Below are 21,631 nucleotides of genomic sequence, written 5' to 3' on the forward strand. Positions count from 1 at the left end.
GGTCAGAGAGAGAGGGAGACACAGACTCTGAAATAGGCTCCAGGCTCTGAGCTGGCAGTCAGCACAGAGCCCGACGCGGGGCTCGAACCCACGAACCGCGAGATCATGACCTGAGCGAAAGTCGGACGCTTAACCGACTAAGCCACCCAGGCGCCCCTGACTTTAAATTTTAAACACTAGCCTTCAACATGGTGTAAGTATAGATGGTCCTCAACCAAAGCAGAGAACTGCGGTACAAATTCTAGTGAAATCTTAAGTGTTTTTGTAAGTAGCTACCAAAAGCAGAATCTCTTTTTTTGTTTGTTTGGGTAGGAGAAGAACAAACCAGAACACAAGTCTAGAATTTGTTAATTGCATAAAGCTCCATTAATTGTTTATATACACATATGGACAGAAATGTCAGGTAAAAGTCAGATCCTGTTACTCCTAAGGCATTCTCCAAACTCTGTGGACACTTTTTTTTTGCTGTGCTAGTGTTTTCTAAATTACAGAGAAGGTAGTCTTGAACATGTACTTATTTACTCTCCCACATGGCATTAGACATCTATAATGGCCGGGACTCAAACCTGCCGTGGAGGAGGGAGAACAGAGATTAAAAGCAAATAACCAACCAAGACACTGGGATTTTACTTCACTACCCCTAAAACTGGATAGAAAGGGCAGATATCGGCTAAAAGCAAACCAAAATACCCCACAAATACAAACAGCAGTTAACATTTCTGAACTTCTAGACTTAAGATCTAAAAGGATGTCAAAACTTAGTACTATTATATTTACTCATGGAGTCCATCACCGCAAAGACAGAAATCCAACTTTTCTCCTGAGAAACTGCTTTGTTCTAATAATAGAAAGGCATTTTCCATATAAACAGATGGACAGAGCTCTACCAATAGAAAAGCAACACTTAAAGTTTATGGAGCCAACAAGAAAGCGAAATACATTTAAAAGTGTCCTACTCCGAGAGATGTCCTACCCATAGGGTTTGGGCCTCACATTTAAATTGTTTAGAATGTAGTGTAGATTAAAAAATGGTTTCCATTTTTGCAATTATTATTTTGCTTGCTTTAAATAGTGTGGCTAAATGTTTTAATGTCACTTAAATTAGTCTCCTAGTCCTAACTTTGGAAAACCTGTATTTTTTCTTGCCCATTAAGGTCCACATACAGACCGATAAGCTTTCAATATCAGACATTCTTGCTTTTCGAAAGGAAATATTCCTGTAGCCACAACCTGTGGCCAGCTGTCATAAATAATATATCCACGGAATTGGGGACGTATGAATGTGATGTTTCTAAATCCTCTTGCACAATAGCTTTAGGTGGCCCAAAGGGTTAGAAGCTGTCCCTGTCACCCATATTTATTGTATTATCAATAGGGTGCCTGACAGTAAGCATTAGCTTTGTTTTCACTAAAACATCTACCAATTAATTATTGATGTTCTTTTAGAAGCACTCTATCACTTCCATGCACTCTTTTCCATGGGTTACAATAAAATATTCTTCCAGAGTAAAGATGAAAAGTACCTTCTACTTGAGAAAGGCTGTCAATCCCCAGTGGACCCTCGCTAAAATGCCAAGGGAGGGGAAAAAAAATTCACTGCTAAGTAAACAAATTCTTAAGGGAAACTGTCAATCATTCCTTTTTGCAATCCATCCAACAGTTTGCCTCAAGGTCACTGAAAATGTTGTCCAGAATTGTGGAGTCTGCATCTGCCTTCTACCTGGCAAGCTCGTCACTGGTAATCCACAACAGTGTAAGACAGATTCCATGGGAAACCATGAATGAGTGAAAGCTACAACAGAGCTTAATGGAAGAGAAATGCTCAGCAACAAGGATAGACTGAGGTCACAGAAAAGACAGGGCAGATTCCTATTATTTTGGCTGATTATGAATAAGAGGTATTTGCTTATCTACTTACCCTAACCAAAAAGGCATGAATAAAAAACATCAAATGTATTACAAAGACGCTCTAAGTAATCCGAGGCTAGCTGGCAGGATTTCACAAGCCTGCCCAGCCATCCAGTTTCTAATTAGACAGTGCCTGTGGTTCCTTGCCTCATGGAAAGGAATGGTGCTCTCGTATTAAAAGCCAGAGATCTTACAGCCGTCTATGGAGCAAGACTGGTAATGGCGAAACACAAGAACAAATCTTGTGCTCCAAAAGTCTCCTGACCTGCAGGCTCCAGCACTTCTCACGTCAACGTCAGCTTTACCTCCTGGAGAAGGAAGAGTCCAAATGCGTATCTTCTAAAACACGAAGGTAATTACGTTCTGGGGCTACTTTACAGTTCAATCAATAGAAATTTGATTCCAAGAATACCTCATATCTGCAAGAAAGCCTGAAACCATGATATTTTCCTCTTTTTGATTCTGCCCGACTATAAGCTCTGCTGCATTTGTGTAGATATCTACAAAGGCCACCAGCTTCAAAGGAATAAGACCTAATCGACAGGTTATAATTTCAAGCTTGCAACATTTTCCTCTGGGGAACTGGAAAATGTTACACACTTCAAACTTTAACCTATATTGGCTAAATGTCATTCTCCTTTCCGTCTACTTTCTCAGTCACTGGAAAGACTCAGACCATTCAGAAGACATACTCCTTTCTGATTCTGAGATTCTTCTGCAAAAGCCACCGCTTCATACACACTATAAAAGAGAAGGTTCTCTTCTTCCTTCTTGCAATACTCTCCGCACGCCAGGGAATCCCTCACAGAGGGATTGCACTGAGCCAGCAGGACCTGGATGCCAATAGCTTCATAATCTCTACGAACTTCTTTCAGTGTATGGATCCCTGCTGTATCTAAAAACTGTATTGCACTGCAGTCGATCACTATGGTATGGAGCTCCAAGGGATCATGGGAAAGTTGCAAGGAGACTTCATCCCGGAGCCCACTGAGAGTCACTGTTTCCTTCGTGATCTTTGTCTTTGCAGCCTTCTTCTGAGCTGCCTTTACTGAGATTGGGTTGAGAGTTTTTTTGTATAAAGCAGACTTAAAACATTCTTTGTTTATGTAGTAGAGAGGGGCTACAAACTGGAAGATCTTGATGCCTGGCTTTGTCTGAAGATTCTTGTAAGTGGACATGGACTCAAAGACTTCAGACTCTTCCACCCAACCAAGCAGCGAAATCTTTGGCTTTTGCGTGCGGAGAATGACACAAAACATAGAAAAACAAACCCCAATAAGCAGGCCTAGTTCAGTACTTATTAGTGCAGAGGACAGCATAGTGACAAACCAGATAACTGTATCCATTCTGCTAACCTTCCACATTTTGGGTAGATCCTTAAATTTACGTAGGGCTCCCCGGAGATTTACAATGGTGATCACGCCAAGGACACTTTTCTGAAGAGAATAGAATAAAGGAGCTATTACCAGGAGGACCAACAAAAGCACCAAAGCGGTCACCACGCCAGAAAGCTGAGTTTGGCAGCCTGTCGACTCTTTAACCAACGTCTTCGCGAGAGCTGCGCTAGTCGTAAAGCAGTGGAAGAAGGACGGGATGATATTGCAGAAGCCAATGGCATACATTTCCTGATTAGCTCTGACGGTGTAGCCATGTTTCTTGGCAAACATCTCAGAAAGCGATACAGTGATAGCAAAACCAATGATAGAAATGGCTATTGCATCTACGGCCAAGCTGGGAATTAAGTTCCAGTCGGGTGCTTTGGGTGGCATAAACCCCGTGGGAATATGTCCAGCAATACTGGTATTGTAATTCTCATGGAGTTTTCCAAAATGAGAGGCTAGGGTGGCTGCCACAACGACAATGAGTTCGGTAGGAATTGGTGCCTTAAGCTTGGACTTGAAGTGCTCATTGAGTTCTTTGGTTGGCAAAAGGACCAAAAGGCACAAAAGGCTGGTGATAAGATCACAGATATTGGTCCTGTGGATGTTTCTGAAGATATGAATCCAAGTAGTGATGAGTGAGCCCACACCATTACTCCGAGGAAGGCTGAGCCCAAGGAGGTACTTGGCCTGAGATGTGAGAATAGTGAAGGAGGCACCAGTGACAAATCCACTTAGCAAGGCATCTGAGAGGTAGACAGAAACAAAGCCCACTTGAAAGAAGCCCATCGCTACCTGGAAGGAAGGATATACAAGTGTTAAATATAAATGGAAAAGAGCTCCTAAGTCTCTAATACCCTGGCATTGCCTTGCGTGGAGGCACACCTCAGAGCATCACAAAATGTCAGAGGTAGAAGAAAACACAACCATCCATCAACCCTCCCACTTTACAAAGAGAGGGTTCATTTTACTGACACTCAGAGGGCTAAGCAACTGGTCCAAGGTCCCACTGCTCCAGCAGCCCGGATAAGACAGAACTCAGGATTCCTACCTTCTCGTCCAGTGTTTCTGAAATGTGAATGAAATTCAGACCTCAAGGAAAAAAATTCCCAAGAGTCCACAAAAAAATTACAAAACCTCAAATTGGAAAAATTCTTCTAAATACAAGGTCAATGTATTTTCATTAAATTATACATCATTACCATAAAAGTGAAGTTTTAATTGATACAAAAAATTTTGATTCACCACACAACAGAATTGCATTTAAATTGTAGAACAGTCTTTAATCTAACCTCACGCTGAAATACTACTCTCATTCAGTGTGTACGTGCTTATGCCAAACTGCTTCCCATATTAATTCTGCATCCTCAAAGATACCACTGTTTTCTTTCTTTCTTTTTTTCCTCTTCCCAATAATTCCTCTGAATTTCCCTGAGCCCTTCCTCATTCTTGGGGAGATGGAATAACAGAAAAGCAAAAATGGCCCGTGAGGAGCATCACTCTGCACCTCACCCCCTTCTCTTCCTCTTCACCAGGCACCAAACAAAGCGAGCTACTCATCCCCTTCCCATACTGGAACCAAATGCCTATAATGGAGAAGAGGTCTGATGCTGGCATGGACTCCGGAGGCTAAAAGACAGCGGTATGATGACAATGGCAGGTTCGTGGAAGCTATGGGAGACCCAAGGAGAATTAATTTGTAGTCATCCTTTCTTCAAGCTAATCATATGAAACAGTGGTTCTCTACTTGTTCCGCAGCAGTCCAAGAGAAGTGCTGTCTTTAGCGAGAGTCACTTACTAGAGCAACAATTCTAAAGCAGGGTCGGGGGGGAGGGGGCACCTGTAGTCTGAAACTTCCCGCACTCCTCCCTCTGCCAGCCCTCATCCTGTTATCCTCATCCTGCTTAAGGTTGACTCTGCCAATAACGAACCACACATAGTCTCAAGCAAACCCGGTGTTTCTCAACGTATAAAAATTAAAGAGTTGTACTAGGTGATCTGAGGCCCCTTTCCGGTCTCCATTTTGCAAGCAAGTAATGAAAATCTGGCTGACTGAAATTCATCGGTTAAGAGGCAGCCTAAGGCTGAGGAGAGAGAAGCAGCCTTATCTTCCACGTGCAGTCAAACCATGGTTTGAACCTCAGCTCTATCCCTCATGTATCCTGAGCATTTGGTAAAGGACCACTTTAATTATGATGATCTCAGAGATCCCTTACAGAGCTGAGATGTCATGTACAGTGATTTCTTTTGGTAGAAACAACCACTTGTTCCTTGGTTTCTTACCTGATAAACTCCAGCCATAAAGGTCACAGTGCTGCCAACTGTAATTGCATAGCAACTTCTGTCACATACCCAGTCTGATGTCTGGTTTAATAACGTGCTGCCATTTGAAACCATTCCTAAAGAAGGAGCAGTATGGGCAGTGTCGTAGCCGGCTTTGTGTAGTTCTCGGTCAACTACCTCACCAATCATAAGGCACAATATTCCAAAAATGCCCACAGAGATGTGACGGGAGGTACCCAATAGGAAATAGATGATGCTGGCAAAAAAAGACGTGTACAGACCATAGATAGGCTCTTGGCCAGCCAAGAGGGAATACGCGATGGACTGGGGTACTAATAAGATGCCCACAATCAAGCCAGACATCACATCCCCTAAAATGTTTTTCTTCAGGTCATATTTTGGGAGCCATCGCAAAACAGGAAGGAAACCAAAAATCATATTTTTGGCTTTGGTTGGATTGCACTGGCAACTCCTTCGCAATTTTTTCATGACAAACTGCTTGAAGTTAGTGTGTGATTTCTCTTGAGGCTCCATATGGATCCTACGGTAAGGTGTGCATGGATCAGTGGCTTCAGATTGCCTGAAGTCAGTACTTGATTCATTTTCAAGCTCCAGAGGGACCTTCACCAGAGGACCATGCCGGTCATTTCCTTCAAAGGAGTCGGTGAGTGACAGATCGAGTTGCTCTTTACTTTCCAAAGACATTTCTGGAGAGAGATGCTTCAGCCTCCTACCCCAAAGAACACACCGGGATTAACTGAGTGAGTAATTCTCAGTGCGCACGTATTTTAACAGTCCCACTGTCCATCCATGAGAGGGAAGAGGAGTTCAGTTTGGAGGGTAGGTATCTTATATTCACTTTCTTTAGTTGAGCCTCATTTGTCTTGATCAGGGGAAATGAAAACAAACAAACAAAAAAAAGATCATAAATAGCCAATTCAAAGCAAATAATTAATTGGGTACAGGACTTCCCCAAAGGATAAACCATCAAAGATTCTTCTCCATCTCTGCCTGGCTCCCCCTGCAGTATTTTTTTCCAGAAACGGTATCGGGGCAGCCTTCTCTGTCTTCTTTCCAGGTTTCTCACTCCCAGGTACACTGCAAAACAGGATCTAGTCTCAATGCTTAGCTGCTACCTTCAAGTCCCTGAAACAAAGAAGATGGTCCTTTTTTTTTCTTTTTTTGAATACACCACAAACTGTTTACCAGCAACTTCACAAATCAGTGTCTTTGTGTTAGCTGTTCTCTTAGCTTAGAATGGCCATCAACCTCTCTGCCCATCAAGAGTCCTATCATTTTTATACCCAGTTTAACAAAGCTACCCTTTCTACAAAGCACTGCCCAATCCCCTAGCCCAAGTGAATCACTATACCTTCTGTGTCCCACAGTATTATTCACTTTCATTACAGTACTAACCATACTTTTGTGTTAGTTAAGTAAGAGTCTCTCCAGCTCTTGGAGGAAAGGATATCTTGCTCATCATTGTAATCCCCAACAAATGTATAGTAATTCTGAGAGACTAGGCTCACAAAATGTTTGAATGAATCAAAGAAATGGATACACACTTTATGACTGTGGCCAAACAGAGACAAAATATATTATTAGACAGAAGATTCAGAAAGTTTCCTGTTTGGGAACAGACAGAAAAATATACTCACATTAATTTTGTTTGGACGAAGGGGCTCTAGCTGGTCTTCCCAATGAACAGGAGTAAACTAATAGTTACTGGATGGTCTTATTAAGTAGATAAAGAAGAAAAGAACAGATTTAGATCACAACTTACCCTGAGCAAGTCAATCAGATTGGTGAATACACACAGCGGGTCTTCATTCCTCAATGCGACTGGTCTATAAGTCTCTTCTTACTTCCTACTCAGGTCAACCTAGTTTGGGTACATGTCTTATGTCCTTTTATTTTGGAACAGCTTTTGGTGATTCCTGGGTCAAAAGGCTTTTCCAAACCTAAAATATGCAAAAGAGGCATAAGAAAAAATGAAAAAATCCGAATCTTTCCCTACATGGCTGCTATCTGGGAAGGAAAAAGATAAAAATTAATACTAGAAAGTACAAGAATAATGGAAACTATAAGAAAGAATTGAACTGAAAAAACAAAACTGAAAAACACAGTAACAGACATGAAGGATGCCTCTGACAGGATTATCAACAGAGTTGACAGAGCCAGAGAAAGAATCCATGAAATTGAGGATAGGTCAATAGAAATTACCCAATTTTAATAAGAAAGAGAGGGGCGCCTGGGTGGCTCAGCAGTTGAACGTCCAACTTCGGCTCAGGTCATGATCTCATGGTTCGTGGGTTCGAGCCCCGCGTCAGGCTCTGTGCTGACAGCCTGCTCAGAGCCTGGAGCCTGTCTCAGATTCTGTGTCTCCCTTTCTCTCTGACTCTCCTCTGCTTATGCTGTCTCTCTCTCTCTCTCTCTCAGAAATAAATAAAACATTAAAAATTTTAAAAAAATAAGAAAGAAAAACAGAATTTAAAAAAAATCAGTAACAACAACGTAAGAGAACATCCAAGAGCTATGGGGGATATTAAACAATCTAACTTATGTATCCTTGGAATCCAAAAGAAGAGGACAAAGAATGGGCAGAAGAAATATTTGAAGACATAATGGCCAAGAATTTTCCAAAATTAAAGACAGACACCAAAGTATAGGTCCAAGAATTTTAGAGAATACCAAAAATGACAAAGACAGAAACAAAAACAAATCAAAACCCCACGCCTATGCACATCTTCATCATATTCAAGCTGCTGAGGACAAAGATAACAGCCTGAAGACAAAGATACTATCCTAAAAATGGCCAAATTAAAAACGCAAATGACAAACAGAGGAACAAAGACAAAAATTATAGTGGACTTATTAGAAACATCAGAGAAGATGACTGAGTAATACCTTTATCATAGAGAAATAGCTGTAAACCCAGAATTCTACACCTAGAGAAAATATCTTTTAGAAGATGAAGGACAAACAAAAACGTTCTCAAACACTAAGAGGATACCCAGCAGATCAGTACTACTATGTACTGGATTTTCTTAGTTTTCTAAGGAATTTCTTTTTTTTTTTTTTTAATGTTTTATTTATTTCTAGGAGAGAGGAAGACAGCGTGAACAGGGGAGGGTCAGAGAGAGAGGGAGTCACAGACTGAAACAGGCTCCAGGCTCCGAGCTGGCAGTCAGCACAGAGCCCGACGCGGGGCTCAAACCCACGAACCGAGAGATCATGACCTAAGCGAAAGTCGGACGCTTAACCGACTAAGCCACCCAGGCGCCCCTCTAAGGAATTTCTTATACCAGGCAGAAGGTAGGTCTACACAAAACACAACAAAGAAATAAAGTCCAGAAATGGAACAAATAAAAAATAAAATAAAATCTATTTTCTAATCTAGGATATCTTAAAATTGCTCTAAAAGATAAACATCTAAGCAACAATAGGAATGTATTTTGTTTATAGCAAATGCAGAATAAAATGTATAAAAACAGCACAAAAAATGGGTGGAGTAATTGGGAATTGTAAGGTCTTCAACTAGATGGGAAGTGATTCAGTGATTCATTATTATTTAAAGGAAGGCTCTGATTAAAGATGTATATTGTAAACTCAAGAGTAACCATTAAAAAATTTTAAAGGCATAAACAATAAGTTAATTGTGGAGATAAAATGAGGTCATAAAAATGTCTCAATCCAAAAGAAAGCAAAAAAAAGAGGGGGAAAAGAGACTAAAAGTAGATGGAACACATTGAAAACAGCTGGCAAGATGGTAGAGTTTAAAACAAACATTAAAAAATTACATCAAATGTGAATAGTCTAAACATGCCAATTAAAAAGTAGCGAGTGTCAGATTAAACTAAAAAGCAAGACCCAACTATATGCTATCTATATGAAACCCACTTTAAATAGAGATAGACTATAAAAGTAAAAGGACCTGTCCAATGTAGTAATTTATTTAGCTTGTAAGTAACTGAGCCAGATAATAAAATCCAGATTTCAGGACTCTAAGCATAGCTTTTTTTTTTGAGCATGGCACTATTCCTTATCACCTATCTAGCTAGCCTTCTCTAACCTCAGATAATTTCAAACACTTTAGCATCCAGCTACTCTGCACATCCCAATTTCACCTACCTGCTACCCCAAATGACCTAGCACTGATACCTACAGACGTGTAGCCAACTCTCCTTTTACTATACTCTTGGTCATGGCCCCTTTTCACCTCTAACTCTCAAAAACTCAGGTATTCATTCACAAACAGTCCTAGGAATAGAACTGACACAGCCATCAGTCTGAATCCAAAAGCCATCTCCTTCATCCATTCTACGCACCTCCTAAAATTCTCAACACTGTATTTTTTTCTTTTCACAACCAAAAAGGAAACCCAAAGCAACATAGAATTACATTAAAAATTATCTTACAAATTGGTAGGTGTGACCTCCATACAAAATAAGCTCTGTGAGAGCAAGCTCCAGTCTAACTCATCTTTGTATCCCCCAACATGGCCAGGTATGTGCTTTCCAAAAATAGGAGCTAAAAGATTTGCTTGGCAAATACAGAAAAAGTAGGATGCAAAGCAAATTTATTTTCAAGTGGCAATATCTCCTTTGGAACATATTTCTCAAGTACCCCTTTTTGCACAAAAATCCTCTCACTTACCCAAGCCAGTTACTGATTTCAATTATAGTATTCATCAATTGCTTCATGAACATTAAAAAAATAACAGTGTTTATCCTTGGAATAGAGCATACGGCCAGATTTCCATTTTAAGCAGATTGTATCTAAACTATACATTCCATGAAATTCAATAAAACACGATTCTACTGTGTCTCCTAGGCCAGTTTCTCCCTTTGTTAACACTGATAATCGGGAGTGAGAAAAGGAAAGGTTCAAGAGGAAAACACTCAAACCTTCCACATCACTTTGCAGGAATCACAGAGGAAAAAAAACATCGAAACATTTGAAAAATACATTGACCTGTGCGTACGTTAAAGTACAACAGTTTGTGCAACAAAAAAATGAAAGACATTTCTGCACCTTATTCTTTAGCTGCACAAACGCAGCTGTGACACCCAGAGAGCGCTGCGATCCAGATGACAACCGGCAGCACTGACACAATTCCCACGTGAATTACCGAGAGGCCAGAGCACTGGACTCGAAGAGAGGTTACATCCTTTCTGTATAAGCCTGAGAGCAGTCAGCCAATTTCTTTTTGAAGATTTGGATATATGCAAAAAACTGTCTACTGTTTGTAATTGCAGCATGTGCTTTTAACTAACAGTGCATGTATTAAGAGTTATGTAATATGTGAAACTGAAGTGCCTTTTTGGAGGGCAATCTTCTTTCTTTTTAATTTTTATTATTATTATTTTTAATGTTCTATTTATTTCTGAGAGAGAGAGAGAGAGAGAGAGGCAGCTTGAGCAGGGGAGGGTCAGAGAGAGAGGGAGACACAGAATCCGAAGCAGGCTCCAGGCTCTGAGCTGTTAGCATAGAGCCTGACATGGGGCTCAAACTCACAAACCATGAGATGAGGACCTGAGCCGAAGTCAGATGCTCAACCGACTGAGCCGCCAAGGCGCCCCATCAGAGGGCAACCATTTTCAGAGGAAAAGGGTAAAGTCCACCTCTGAAACAGAACGGTTCTGTAGTCATGCTTTGTTCTACCTGTATGTGTGTGCCACAACTCGCTGCTACGTACAACCGAAGCTGCCAACCTCTGTGACCACGGCATCTGTGCAGGGGAGCACTCTCCAAGAGCCAGAATCATTCAGAAAGGCTTCAAGGGAAGAGCCTGTCTCATATCTCACCTGGGTTCTAATGTCTGGGTCAGAGTTGAAAGAATGAGGGAGAAGAAGACTCACACAGAGATAGTTCCAGGGCTCCTGGGTGGCTCAGGCAGTTGAGCGTCTGACCCTTGACTTCATCTCAGATCATGATCCCAGGGTCATGGGATGGAGCCCCACGTCAGGTTCTGTGCGGAGCACCGATCCTACCTAAGATCCTCTCCCTCTGCCCCTCTCCCCTGCTCATGCTCTCTCTCTAAAAAAATAAAAATAAAATAACAGAGATAGTTCTGAAGTTGTTAGAAAGATATGAGAAATTAGAATGTTTAAAGCACCAGATGCAGGCAGCACAGAGTACAGATTCCCTGAAGGTTTCTGAGAAGGTTTTCAAGTATCACTCATTTGTTAACCAATGATATATTATCTTATTACATCTTCTGGTCTGTTATGCTCTTTAATTCTTTTCATACTAAGCAATATATTTTACTTTTTTTTTTTTTTGCCTTTTATGAATAAAGAAATAGTTTAAGGTTGTTTTAGAAGAACCGAACTAAACCATAAACAGGTACAGCTAAGGCAGAGTCTCCATTCACACAATCCTCCAACTCACAGCTGCCAGACAAGTCCAGGAAGATAGCCCAGGGCCGCCAAGGAGGAGTAAGGGCTTCTTATCCATCTCCATCCCATTCATCCCAGCCAGGATGGCTGGAGGCCAGGCAATTGTTCCAGGCCCTTGCCCCAGCCCGAGAGGTTAACACCGTGAGAGGGCTGGACTCCTAGAGGAAAAGGAAGGACCACTCCCCATCGGGTGCAAATTCAGAACCCATCTTTGTTCTGTGGACTTGCAACCCTTGCTTATTCCGTATGTGTTTATTAGTGCCAACAAGACTTCCGGCGCTGGACTGGTTAACTTTTCTATGTGAGCTCCTAGAGACTTGGGAACTCATCTTCATTTTATCATAAATATTTACAACCATCTTAAAGTTTTTCTTAATGTCTATTTATTTATGAGAGAGAGAGAGACAGAGCACAAGTGGGGAAGGGGCAGAGAGGGAGGGAGACACAGAATCCGAAGCATCCAAAGCAGGCTCCAGGCTCTGAGCTGTCAGCACAGAGCCCAAAGCAGGGCTTGAACCCAAGAACCATGAGATCATGACCTGAGCCGAAGTCGGATGCTTAACCGACTGAGCCACCCAGGTGCCCCCTCTAAAGTATCTACTATAAGCTAACCACTGTACTAGACACACTGCATCAGAACCTACATCCCAAACCAAAAGGCCAACCTTTCTCTTCCCTAACCTACCAATCCTATATATAATCCATCAGTAAGTCCTGGCTGCCCTACCTCGGATATGATATTCATCTTCTCCCAACTGCCCAAAGTACCTGGAACCTAATCACTTTTCACTCCCCTCCACCATCACATCTTATCTGGGCCACTAGAATGGCCTACAATATCTGAACCCTGCCTCCCTAACTACCCTTATTTCCTACTGGCCATCTTGCTGTTCAGGAACATGCCAAGTTGATTCCCTTTCCAGGGTCTTTGCACTTGCTCAAGTCCTCTTTGCCTGTAATAATCACTCCCAGATCTTTGCAGCCTTTTTCTCATACTTCAGGGCTCAGCTGGTGTATCATCTCCTTAGAGAGACCTTCCTTGGCCATTCCAAATAAAATAATACTCCACCCCATCCTTCTCTAAACCCTTACCTGCCTTTATTTCTTCATAGCACTTTCACAGGGACTTCTGAAATTATATAATGTATTTACACATTAAAAATACCATTATTTACAGTCTTTCCCATACATATATATCCACAGTACCGAGAACAATACTTAGCACATAACAGATTGTAAGGTTGAGATAACAGAAGATGGTGAACCAAAGAGGCTCGAAAACGAGACAAAGGAGTCAAGGGAATGGGCTGAGCACACCTTTATTCTAAAGAGCTCTTGGGCGAGGATCCACGGCTTAGGGGTAGAAGCAAGCTGTGGGAAGTCGGTGGGAAGTCGCAGCCCAAGACTGGGGAGATGGGTATATATAGGACTGTAGTTCGGGGTCGAGACCCCTGAGGGCAGGTTTCCTTGTTCAGTCTGCTTTTCCTGGATTGGGGCTCATTTCTGCTGAGGTCACTCGTCTTCTAAGAAACAAGTGGTGGGAAACTGGGAGTGGGAAAGTCCTGAGGCGGTCACAAGATGGAGTCTGATCCGCCATCTTGGTGTCCTTTCCCAAACCTGCGAGACCTGTCATAGATCAGTAAGTTCTTGCTAAAATCAATAAGACACCCAGTTTCTACCCACAATCAAAGGGTTGAGACCATTATAAACCGATAAGCTATAACACTCTACGTGCCGTTAACAGAGGTTTGGTGTATTCTGAGAGTTGAGGATAAGCTGTAGTTCAATGTGAACAAGTTACAAATAAGAAAGGAAAGGAAACTCAGGCAAGTAAAAGGTCACAGTATAATCCAAGACCCAGGAAAAAGTCACCTAGAATGCTGATTCCCAGGGGGAAGCTGCAGGATATTAAGACTAGAGTGAAAGACTAGTTTCTTATTTGACCCCAAGAAGCCTAGACTACATCCTGTAAGCTATGGCTGACAAAGGCATAGACTCCAAGGCAGGGAGGGCATGGGAGAGGCGTGACATTTCAGTGGTAGAACAAGACAAGAGACACCAAAGGGGATGGAAAAATCTAAGACGGATTGTGAGGTACCACACACACAAGATAGAATGATGTATAGGAACGTGGAGGAGGAAACGAAAAGACAGGAGACAACAAAAAGTTTGACTTTAGGTTTCATAGGTTTGAAATTTCTAGTAGATGTCCACATGAGGAAGTCCAGTGACTCCTGGAAAAGAAGGTATCAAGAAAGAGAGAGAAGCCAAAACTGGGAAAATAAATGAGGAGAGTAAGAGCATTTTGGTCATTAGCACATAAATGGTATCTCATTGTTCTCTGAAGGCCCACTGTTTAGATGCTCAATAAACATTTGTTGAATATACCCTTTATCTTCCCAACTAGATTAAGAATTGTTCAAGGAGATGTTTTACACTTTTTGTGTATTCTCAGAATACTTAGCATAAAACCTGGCACATAGAAGGCACTAATTAAGTATTTTGTTAATGGATGGACTGGTTTTTGTTTTATTTTATTATTATTATTTTAATGTTTGTTTATTTTTGAGAGAGAGAGAGAGAGAAAGAGAGCATGTGCACAAGAAGGGGAGGGGCAGAGAGAGGGAGACAGAGAATCCAAAGCAGGCTCCAGGCTCTGAGCTGTCGGCACAGGGCCCAACGTGGGGCTTGAATCCACAAACTGTGAGATCATGACCTGAGCCAAAGTCAAACGCTTAACCGACTAAGCCACCCAGGTGCTCCAATTGGTTTTTATTTTATTTTATTTATTTATGTATTTTTAAAAAAAATTTTATATTTATTTTTGAGAGACAGAGAGACACAGTATGAGCGGGGGAGGGACAGAGAGAGAGGGAGACACAGAATCCGAAGTAGGCTCCAGGCTCTGAGCTGTCAGCACAGAGTGTGATGTGGGGTTCGAACACACAAACCACGAGATCATGACCGGAGCTGAAGTCGGCCGCTTAATCGACTGAGCCACCCAGGCGCCCTGGTTTATTTTTTTAAAAAGTTATTTTAACAAAAGGATTTCAGAAAGAACTAACTTTACTTTTAAAATATGCTTTTTGAGTCTCTGAAAGGTAATTGTTACATGGCTGGTAGGAACATGAAATGGTGCATCCCTTGTAGAAAACAGTTTTGTAGCTTCTTTAGTTAAAGAGAATCCTTATGTGACCCAGCAATTCCATTCCTAGGTATATACACCCCAAAAATTAAAAACAGGGACTCAAATACTTGTACGCTACTGTTCATAACAGCATTTACTCACAACAGCCAAAAGTGGAAACAACCTAAGCATGCACCAACAGACAGAAGGATAAACAAAGTGTGCTATAAGCCTTACGATGGAATGTTATATAGCCATTAAAGAAATGAAGTTCTGATACTCTTCACATACATCATAGATGAACTCTGAAAACACTACGCTAAGTGAAAGAAGCCAGACACAAAAGGACAAATACTGTATAATTTCACTTCTATAAAGTATCTATAACAGGCAAATTTAGGGAAACAGAAAATAGATTAGAAATTAGCAGGGACTGCAGGGAAGGAGTTATTGCTTAATGATTACAGTTTCTGTTTTAAGTTGTTGTTGTTTTTTTTAAGTTTATTCATTTATTTTGAAAAAGATGGCACAAGTTGGGGAGGGGCAGAGAGAGGGAGAGAGAATCTCAAGCAGGCTTCGCATTATCAGTGCTGAGCCCAATGCGGGGCTTGAACTCACGAACCATGAGATCACGAACTGAGTGCAAGTCTGCCACTTAACCTACTGAGCTACACAGGTGCCCGGAGTTTTGTGTGTGTGTTTTTTTTTTTTTTTTTTTTAATTTTTTTTAATGTTTTATTTATTTCTAGGTGAGAGAGAGAGACAGCGTGAGCAGGGGAGGGTCAGAGAGAGAGGGAGTCACAGACTGAAACAGGCTCCAGGCTCTGAGCTGGCAGTCAGCACAGAGCCCGAAGCGGGGCTCGAACCCACGAACCATGAGATCATGACCTAAGCGAAAGTCGGACGCTTAACCGACTAAGCCACCCAGGTGCCCCGTTTTGTGTGTGTTTTTAAAGTTTGCTTATTTTGAGAGTGAGAGAAAGTGTGAAGGCGGGGGGTGGGTGGGTAGTGAATCCCAAGCAGGCTCCACACCATCAACGCAGAGCCCGACAGGGGGCTTGAACCCACAAACTGGGAGATCATGACCTGAGCTGAAATCAAGAATCGGACACTCAACTGACTAAGCCACCCAGGTGCCCCTTAAATTTTAAAAACAAAGAGTAGTGACAGTGGCACAACACAGTGAATTGTACTTAATGCACTGAATTGCACATTGAAAATGGTTAAAATGGCCAACTTTACATTTTTAATACATATTTGAACACAAAACTAGGAGGAGAGAAAGCAGAGTATTATAAGGTTCTTACACACAAAATGGTATAACACTGAAGGTAGAGGTTGGTAAGTTAAGGATGCATACTATAAATCCCAATGCAATTCCATCAATCACAGAATTATGGCTAATAAACCAACAAAGGAGATAAAAATGGAATCACAGAAAATAATACTAAACAATCCAAAAGAAAACAGAGAGGGGGAAAATAATAGCAACTCTATAAAATGACCTAGCTCTAAAGTTTGTGGAAAACTCAGAAGTCTTAACATTAACCTCCTATTAAGGTGAACACGTCATCTACTAAACCACTCTCTTCACTTACATGGAAAAATCTCAGTTACACTAGGCTGTAATAGGTGTGGACTGCGCCGTTGGAAAGAATTTTCCAGTACTCACACTGCTTGTAAGTAGTGGAGCTGTGACCGGAAGCAAAGCCTGTGTGATTCACACCCACTCTGTCTCTTGACTGCTTCTTTTGAAATCTCTCAAATCTTCAGAAACGGTGAAAGAATGATATATGCAACACTGATGTATTCACAGTTAACCCATTAAAAAATTTAACAACTCACCAATTGTTACTGTTTGGCTACATTGGCATTTTTGCACTCTCCATACATACCAGTTGGTTGGCTTGGAGTTTTTTTTCCCCTCAACTACTTGAAAACTGCAGACATACTTCAGCCTTAAACATTCAACTGAACCACTGTTTGGTTATTTTTTTTTAACCACCATGCTATGTTGCCCCTTCTTCAAAAGAAGCGTTCATTAACAACCATTTGGATGCACTCTTCAAAAATCTGCAATGGCACCCCACCTCCTCCCGTATAGAGTCTAAAATGTTTAGTAGACACTTCTCTCTAAGAAGGAGCTGAACCTGCCTTTCTTTTGCTTCCTTCCATGCACTAGTGTTGTAGTCATCAATCCAAGAAAATATTAAGCGTCCCTTGTTCCTCTGGGTCTCTGTTCATGTTTTTCATTCAGTGTGGGATGCCTTTCCCTTCTCTCTCTATCTCGGCCCTTTTCCTAATCCTTTAAGGCCCACCTCAAATACCAGAGGACAGGGGGCTGAAACTTCTTTGGCTATGCTGCCCTGATATAGTCCATGTAACTATTTAGCACTTAAGTTTACATCTCTCTCAAACTAGAGGACACATTTAAAGGCAGACTCCTCTATAACACCGAACACAAGGCTTCCCATTGGTATGTACAGTGATATACCTATATTTATTGATATGAACAAATAGGTGACATTTCAAGTAAATGTAATAAAGACAAAAACGGCTTCCTATTTTCCGGTTATCGCAAATGATTAACAGTGTTCATTTATGGCTGCTATGCAAAAAAGAAGAGCCACCATAAGGTTTCTATCAGTAGATAAGCACTATGACATATTGCTTCTGGTATAAAGCCTAATGGCAGATGAAAAACTAAAACACCGAAGAAGAAAATAATTTCATGTAAAACCACGATCAAATAATTAAATAGTTCCTTGAAGAGTGATTCACTGCTCTCAAAAAGACTTCATATACATTTCCCACTTGCCTCCTCAACAGATCTGAGAACAGATTATGAATCCTCTCCTCCAATGTGAGAAAAAGTGAAGTTTTAGTCACTGGCTCAACTAGCAGGACCAAAATCTCAACCCTCATTTTCCAATTTCCAAGGTCCCCTCTCTTTCTAAAATACGATGTGGCCCCCAAATTTGGTTCCTTGCTAAGAACTTTTCGGAGCTAGTTCAAATCCCTATTTTGTGGCCAAGTGCTCAACTCACAGTACTGAGTCTTATTCATTTTAATAAATGAAGGTGACGAACCTCTTGAAGCTGTTTACACATTACTGAAGCAGGTTTTGTAAAGGATTAAGAACGAAATTAAATTTTGCCTCTCATATTACACACATGCATTGGTAACGCTTTCATTTTCTTTCTTCTATCAGGAGCAAACAATGTAAAATGTACCTCCATAACTACACTTTGGCTAGAATAGTAATTCATATCCCCGCCAAGACTCAAACAGGCCAAGCAGGTTGTTACCTCCATCTACTTGTGCTGGCCCTCTAACTGGAATGGTGCTCAGGGCTATGGTCATGGCTTTCCCTCTGGCTTCTTTTAGGCTTCTGCTCAAATACGACCCTAATCAGTTCCTTCCCAGCCACAACACATAAAGCAGCACCACTGCCACCACCATGCCTCCCTCCCTCATCCCTGCCCTGCACTCCCATCCCCCTTACTTTGCTTTCTTTTTCTCCATGGCCCTTCTCACCAACTCATACTCGATTTATTTAATTTTTGGTTAATAGTGTTTCTCATGAGTGCAGTAATTTTCTGTTTTGCTCACAGCTGTATCTCCAGTGTCTTAAACCATACCGGCACCTAATAAATGCTTAACAAATATTTGTTGAGTGAATGGATAAAGGACAGTTTAACAGCTATGCAGTAAAGAAAAAGGAGTGACCCCTCTCTCTCCACCTCCACACACCATCACTAAGTTTATATAATGAAATTACAGTCTGGCAAGCATCTGCCTTGGGGTTTATGCTCCCTGAAAGTGAAGTCAACGCTCAAATTTCTCACCCCTCCTAAATCTAATCTAGACCTCTCCGCAGCGCTGAATATGTTATCTCTAGATCTTCCCCAGGGAGGCAGCATATTATAGCAGTGATATTCAAGTGCAGTTTCTCAGGCAAATCCGGGGATGAGATCCAAGACGGGATCCCTGGGGAACTCAGAGCCAGTGAGGTGAGTGCCATGCTAGGAGAATCACCCTGTATGTCCTGGAGTTGAACAGATCTCTATTCAGATCCCAGCCACACTATTCAACAACTGTATGGCACTGGTGAAAAACTTCATTTTACTCAGCATCATTTTCACACCTGTAAAATGGGGATAACACGACCTAATTGTCAGGGCTGTTGTAAAGCTAATACAAGTACTCAGCACAGTGCCTGGCACATAGCATTTGTTCAGTAAACCAGAGCTACTAGCCTGTCCTTTGAGATTCGTGACGGGAAAAAATGGGCTCCTTTCTTCCAATAAGTTTGGCTTTCCTTTTCTCTCTTGATTTTCAAAAACAGGAACTTCTCCTTACCCCAATATTGGATATCATATCGGTTCCAGATTAAAGAGCCCTAGAGATAAGGAAGGGGAAAAAAGGTACTATATGGGTGTCTAAAGGTTTGGGTCCTGAATACTCCTAACTCACGTGGTCCCCAATCCGTGCAAAAGAAGGACTCAGCCTTCCATTCTATGAGTTTGAGAGAGCTGGGTACAAATCCCAGCTCTGCAAATGACTTGCTATATAGTTTCAGGACAGGACCTGGTCCTCTCTGTGCTCTTTCTGTGTCCCCATCTACCCAGTGAAAGACGGCAACTTAGTCTGAGTCTCGAAGGCCAGTCCCTGATTTGTACTTAACCAGGTGTGTGGTTTTAAAAACCAAGATAATGAGGTCTTCTCGCGTGTCCAAGCCTGTTTCCCCATCTGTCCAAGGGTGGGAGGCTGAGTGGCGACAGCGGTTTCTGTCTCCTGGGTCTTTCTCCCAGTTTACCGAGTTTGAGACACCTGGACAAGGGCTCCGGCACAAGAGCAGCACCGTTACCCAGGAGGTGCGGGGCATCCGCCTGATGTGGGGCGCAGAGCGCGTAGCCCTGAGGCCGAGGAGTGGGGTCGGAATCGTCGCGGCGAGAGAGGGGGGACAGGAAGGGGGCTCTGACCCCGCTCCAGGTCAGCGGATCGAGGGTGCAACCCTGACGCACGCCCACCTTCAAAGGCCTGGCCACGACGCCCACGTCGGCCGTTGGTCCCGGCTTCCTGCCACCACGCCTTCGGCACAGGCAGGAACGACCCTCAGGGAGGCCCGCTGACCGCGTAGAGACCGGCACCGCTCCCCCTTCTCGCGTCCCCTCCCCTCTTCTCACCTCTAGGTCCCGGGCCTCCCGGTGCAACGAGGCCCCGCGGCACGTCCTGCGCCGTGGCGGAGGAGAGAGGGCACAGCCACGCCGGCAGAGGTAGCCCGGTCCCGGGCCGGCCTCCCTTTAACCGGCCCGTCCCCTTCCCCGCCCATCGTCCGGCCCCGAGGAAGGCGGGGCCCGGCCGGGCGGGACCGCGGAGGGCGGCCAGAAAGCACCGGCGGAGAGGTGCGGAACACCCAGCTAGTACGACGGCCCGGGCGGTGGCAGTCACGTGGCCCCGCGGGCGAGCGACGCGGCCGCCAGCCAATGACACGGCCCGGACGGCGGGGGTACCGCCCCCTGGCTGTTTTCCTTCTCACGATTGGTTGTCCGGCAGGGCCACGAGTCCCTTAGTCTTCGGGAGGTTCCTTCTCCGCTGGGGGCTGCGAGGAATTATGAAAGGTTTTCCACCTGAAAACCGGAGCAAGGAAAGTGTCCGAAGAGACCCGGAAGCTTTTTGTCTAGACTGTTGAGTGTTCTGCCTTTTGGAGGGGGAAAGGTCTTTATCAGTGATCCCTTGGAACCCCGTTCTCTCCCACTGCCCCTTAGTAGATGCGGAATAAAGGTCCTAAATGGGGAAAGGTCAGCGAGAAAGTTAGGGGCTTTGCCATTAGTGTACAACCAACTCTCCACTGAAGGTTCCAATTAGCCAGAGACGCCTTTTAAGATGTGAATAAAAGTGTAAAGATAAATATGAAATATAATTCCAACCTCGTTTAAAATCCTCAGTGTCTTTTCTTGACATGTATAGACAAAATTAAATCCCTCCCTATGCTTTCCAGGACCTGAATGCTCTGGGCGCCCGCGCCTTTCTTACCTGGCATCTCCGCCTCTCTCTGCTCTCCACCCATCCTGGCCTCCTTTGCCAGCCGAGCTTGTTCTCTTTGGGGACTGACCATGGTTCCTGCTGCCTGGTTTCCTGTCTCAGGTCTCAGCCTAAATCCCCCCCCTCCCCCTCTCTCCTATCCTTCCAGTCACATCTAATCGTGTCATCCTGATTTAATATCTGCCCCCTAACTGGGCGCTATCTAAGGTTAAATATATGTTTATTCATTCTCTCCTGTTTATAGCCTGCGGGAGTCCACTAGGCGGGAGTGGAAGGTCAAGAGCACCTGTGAAAGAAGCCAAACTGTTAACTTCCTTTCCTTCCATTTCCAATGAACGTCTTCACAGTAATTTTAAGGAACTCCCTTTTTTGTCTAGAGTTGATCCTCAAGTTTCTGTCAACCATCAGATTCAGAGCTTCCAGAAGTCACAAGTCATATGGGGAATCAGAACACCTGGGTTTACTCCTGATGCTGTCCCTTGTGA

At 42.9% G+C, this 21,631-nt stretch overlaps 1 protein-coding gene across 3 annotated transcripts; it reads right to left on the bottom strand.

Moving 5' to 3' along the window:
• Positions 1 to 455: 455 nt before the first annotated feature.
• On the bottom strand, positions 456 to 20,399 carry SLC26A2 (solute carrier family 26 member 2). 3 transcript variants are annotated; one of them, XM_039239480.1, is made up of 4 exons: positions 20,288 to 20,399; positions 7,354 to 7,531; positions 5,571 to 6,453; positions 456 to 4,082 (listed from the first exon to the last, which is right to left on the bottom strand). In XM_039239480.1, the coding sequence occupies exons 3-4, from the start codon at positions 6,273 to 6,275 to the stop codon at positions 2,562 to 2,564; spliced, it is 2,226 nt and encodes a 741-aa protein (XP_039095411.1). In that variant the 5' UTR covers positions 6,276 to 6,453; positions 7,354 to 7,531; positions 20,288 to 20,399; the 3' UTR covers positions 456 to 2,561. The 3 variants fall into 3 exon arrangements, with proteins under 3 accessions (XP_039095411.1, XP_039095408.1, XP_039095412.1); XM_039239477.1 differs by having other exon boundaries at positions 5,571 to 6,668; XM_039239481.1 differs by having other exon boundaries at positions 5,571 to 6,716.
• Between the last annotated feature and the right edge of the window lie 1,232 nt (positions 20,400 to 21,631).

The sequence above is a fragment of the Hyaena hyaena genome, unplaced genomic scaffold (assembly GCF_003009895.1).
Source record: "Hyaena hyaena isolate Hyena2069 unplaced genomic scaffold, ASM300989v1 scaffold_157, whole genome shotgun sequence".
NCBI lineage: Eukaryota > Metazoa > Chordata > Mammalia > Carnivora > Hyaenidae > Hyaena > Hyaena hyaena.

Bases quoted from the DNA above. Each gene is read 5' to 3' on its own strand.
- SLC26A2 (XM_039239480.1), bottom strand. From the start codon at position 6,275: ATGTCTTTGGAAAGTAAAGAGCAACTCGATCTGTCACTCACCGACTCC. The intron at 4,083-5,570 runs GTAAGAAACCAA...CCTTCCTTCCAG, and splicing joins TTATGGCTGGAGTTTATCAG to GTAGCGATGGGCTTCTTTCA.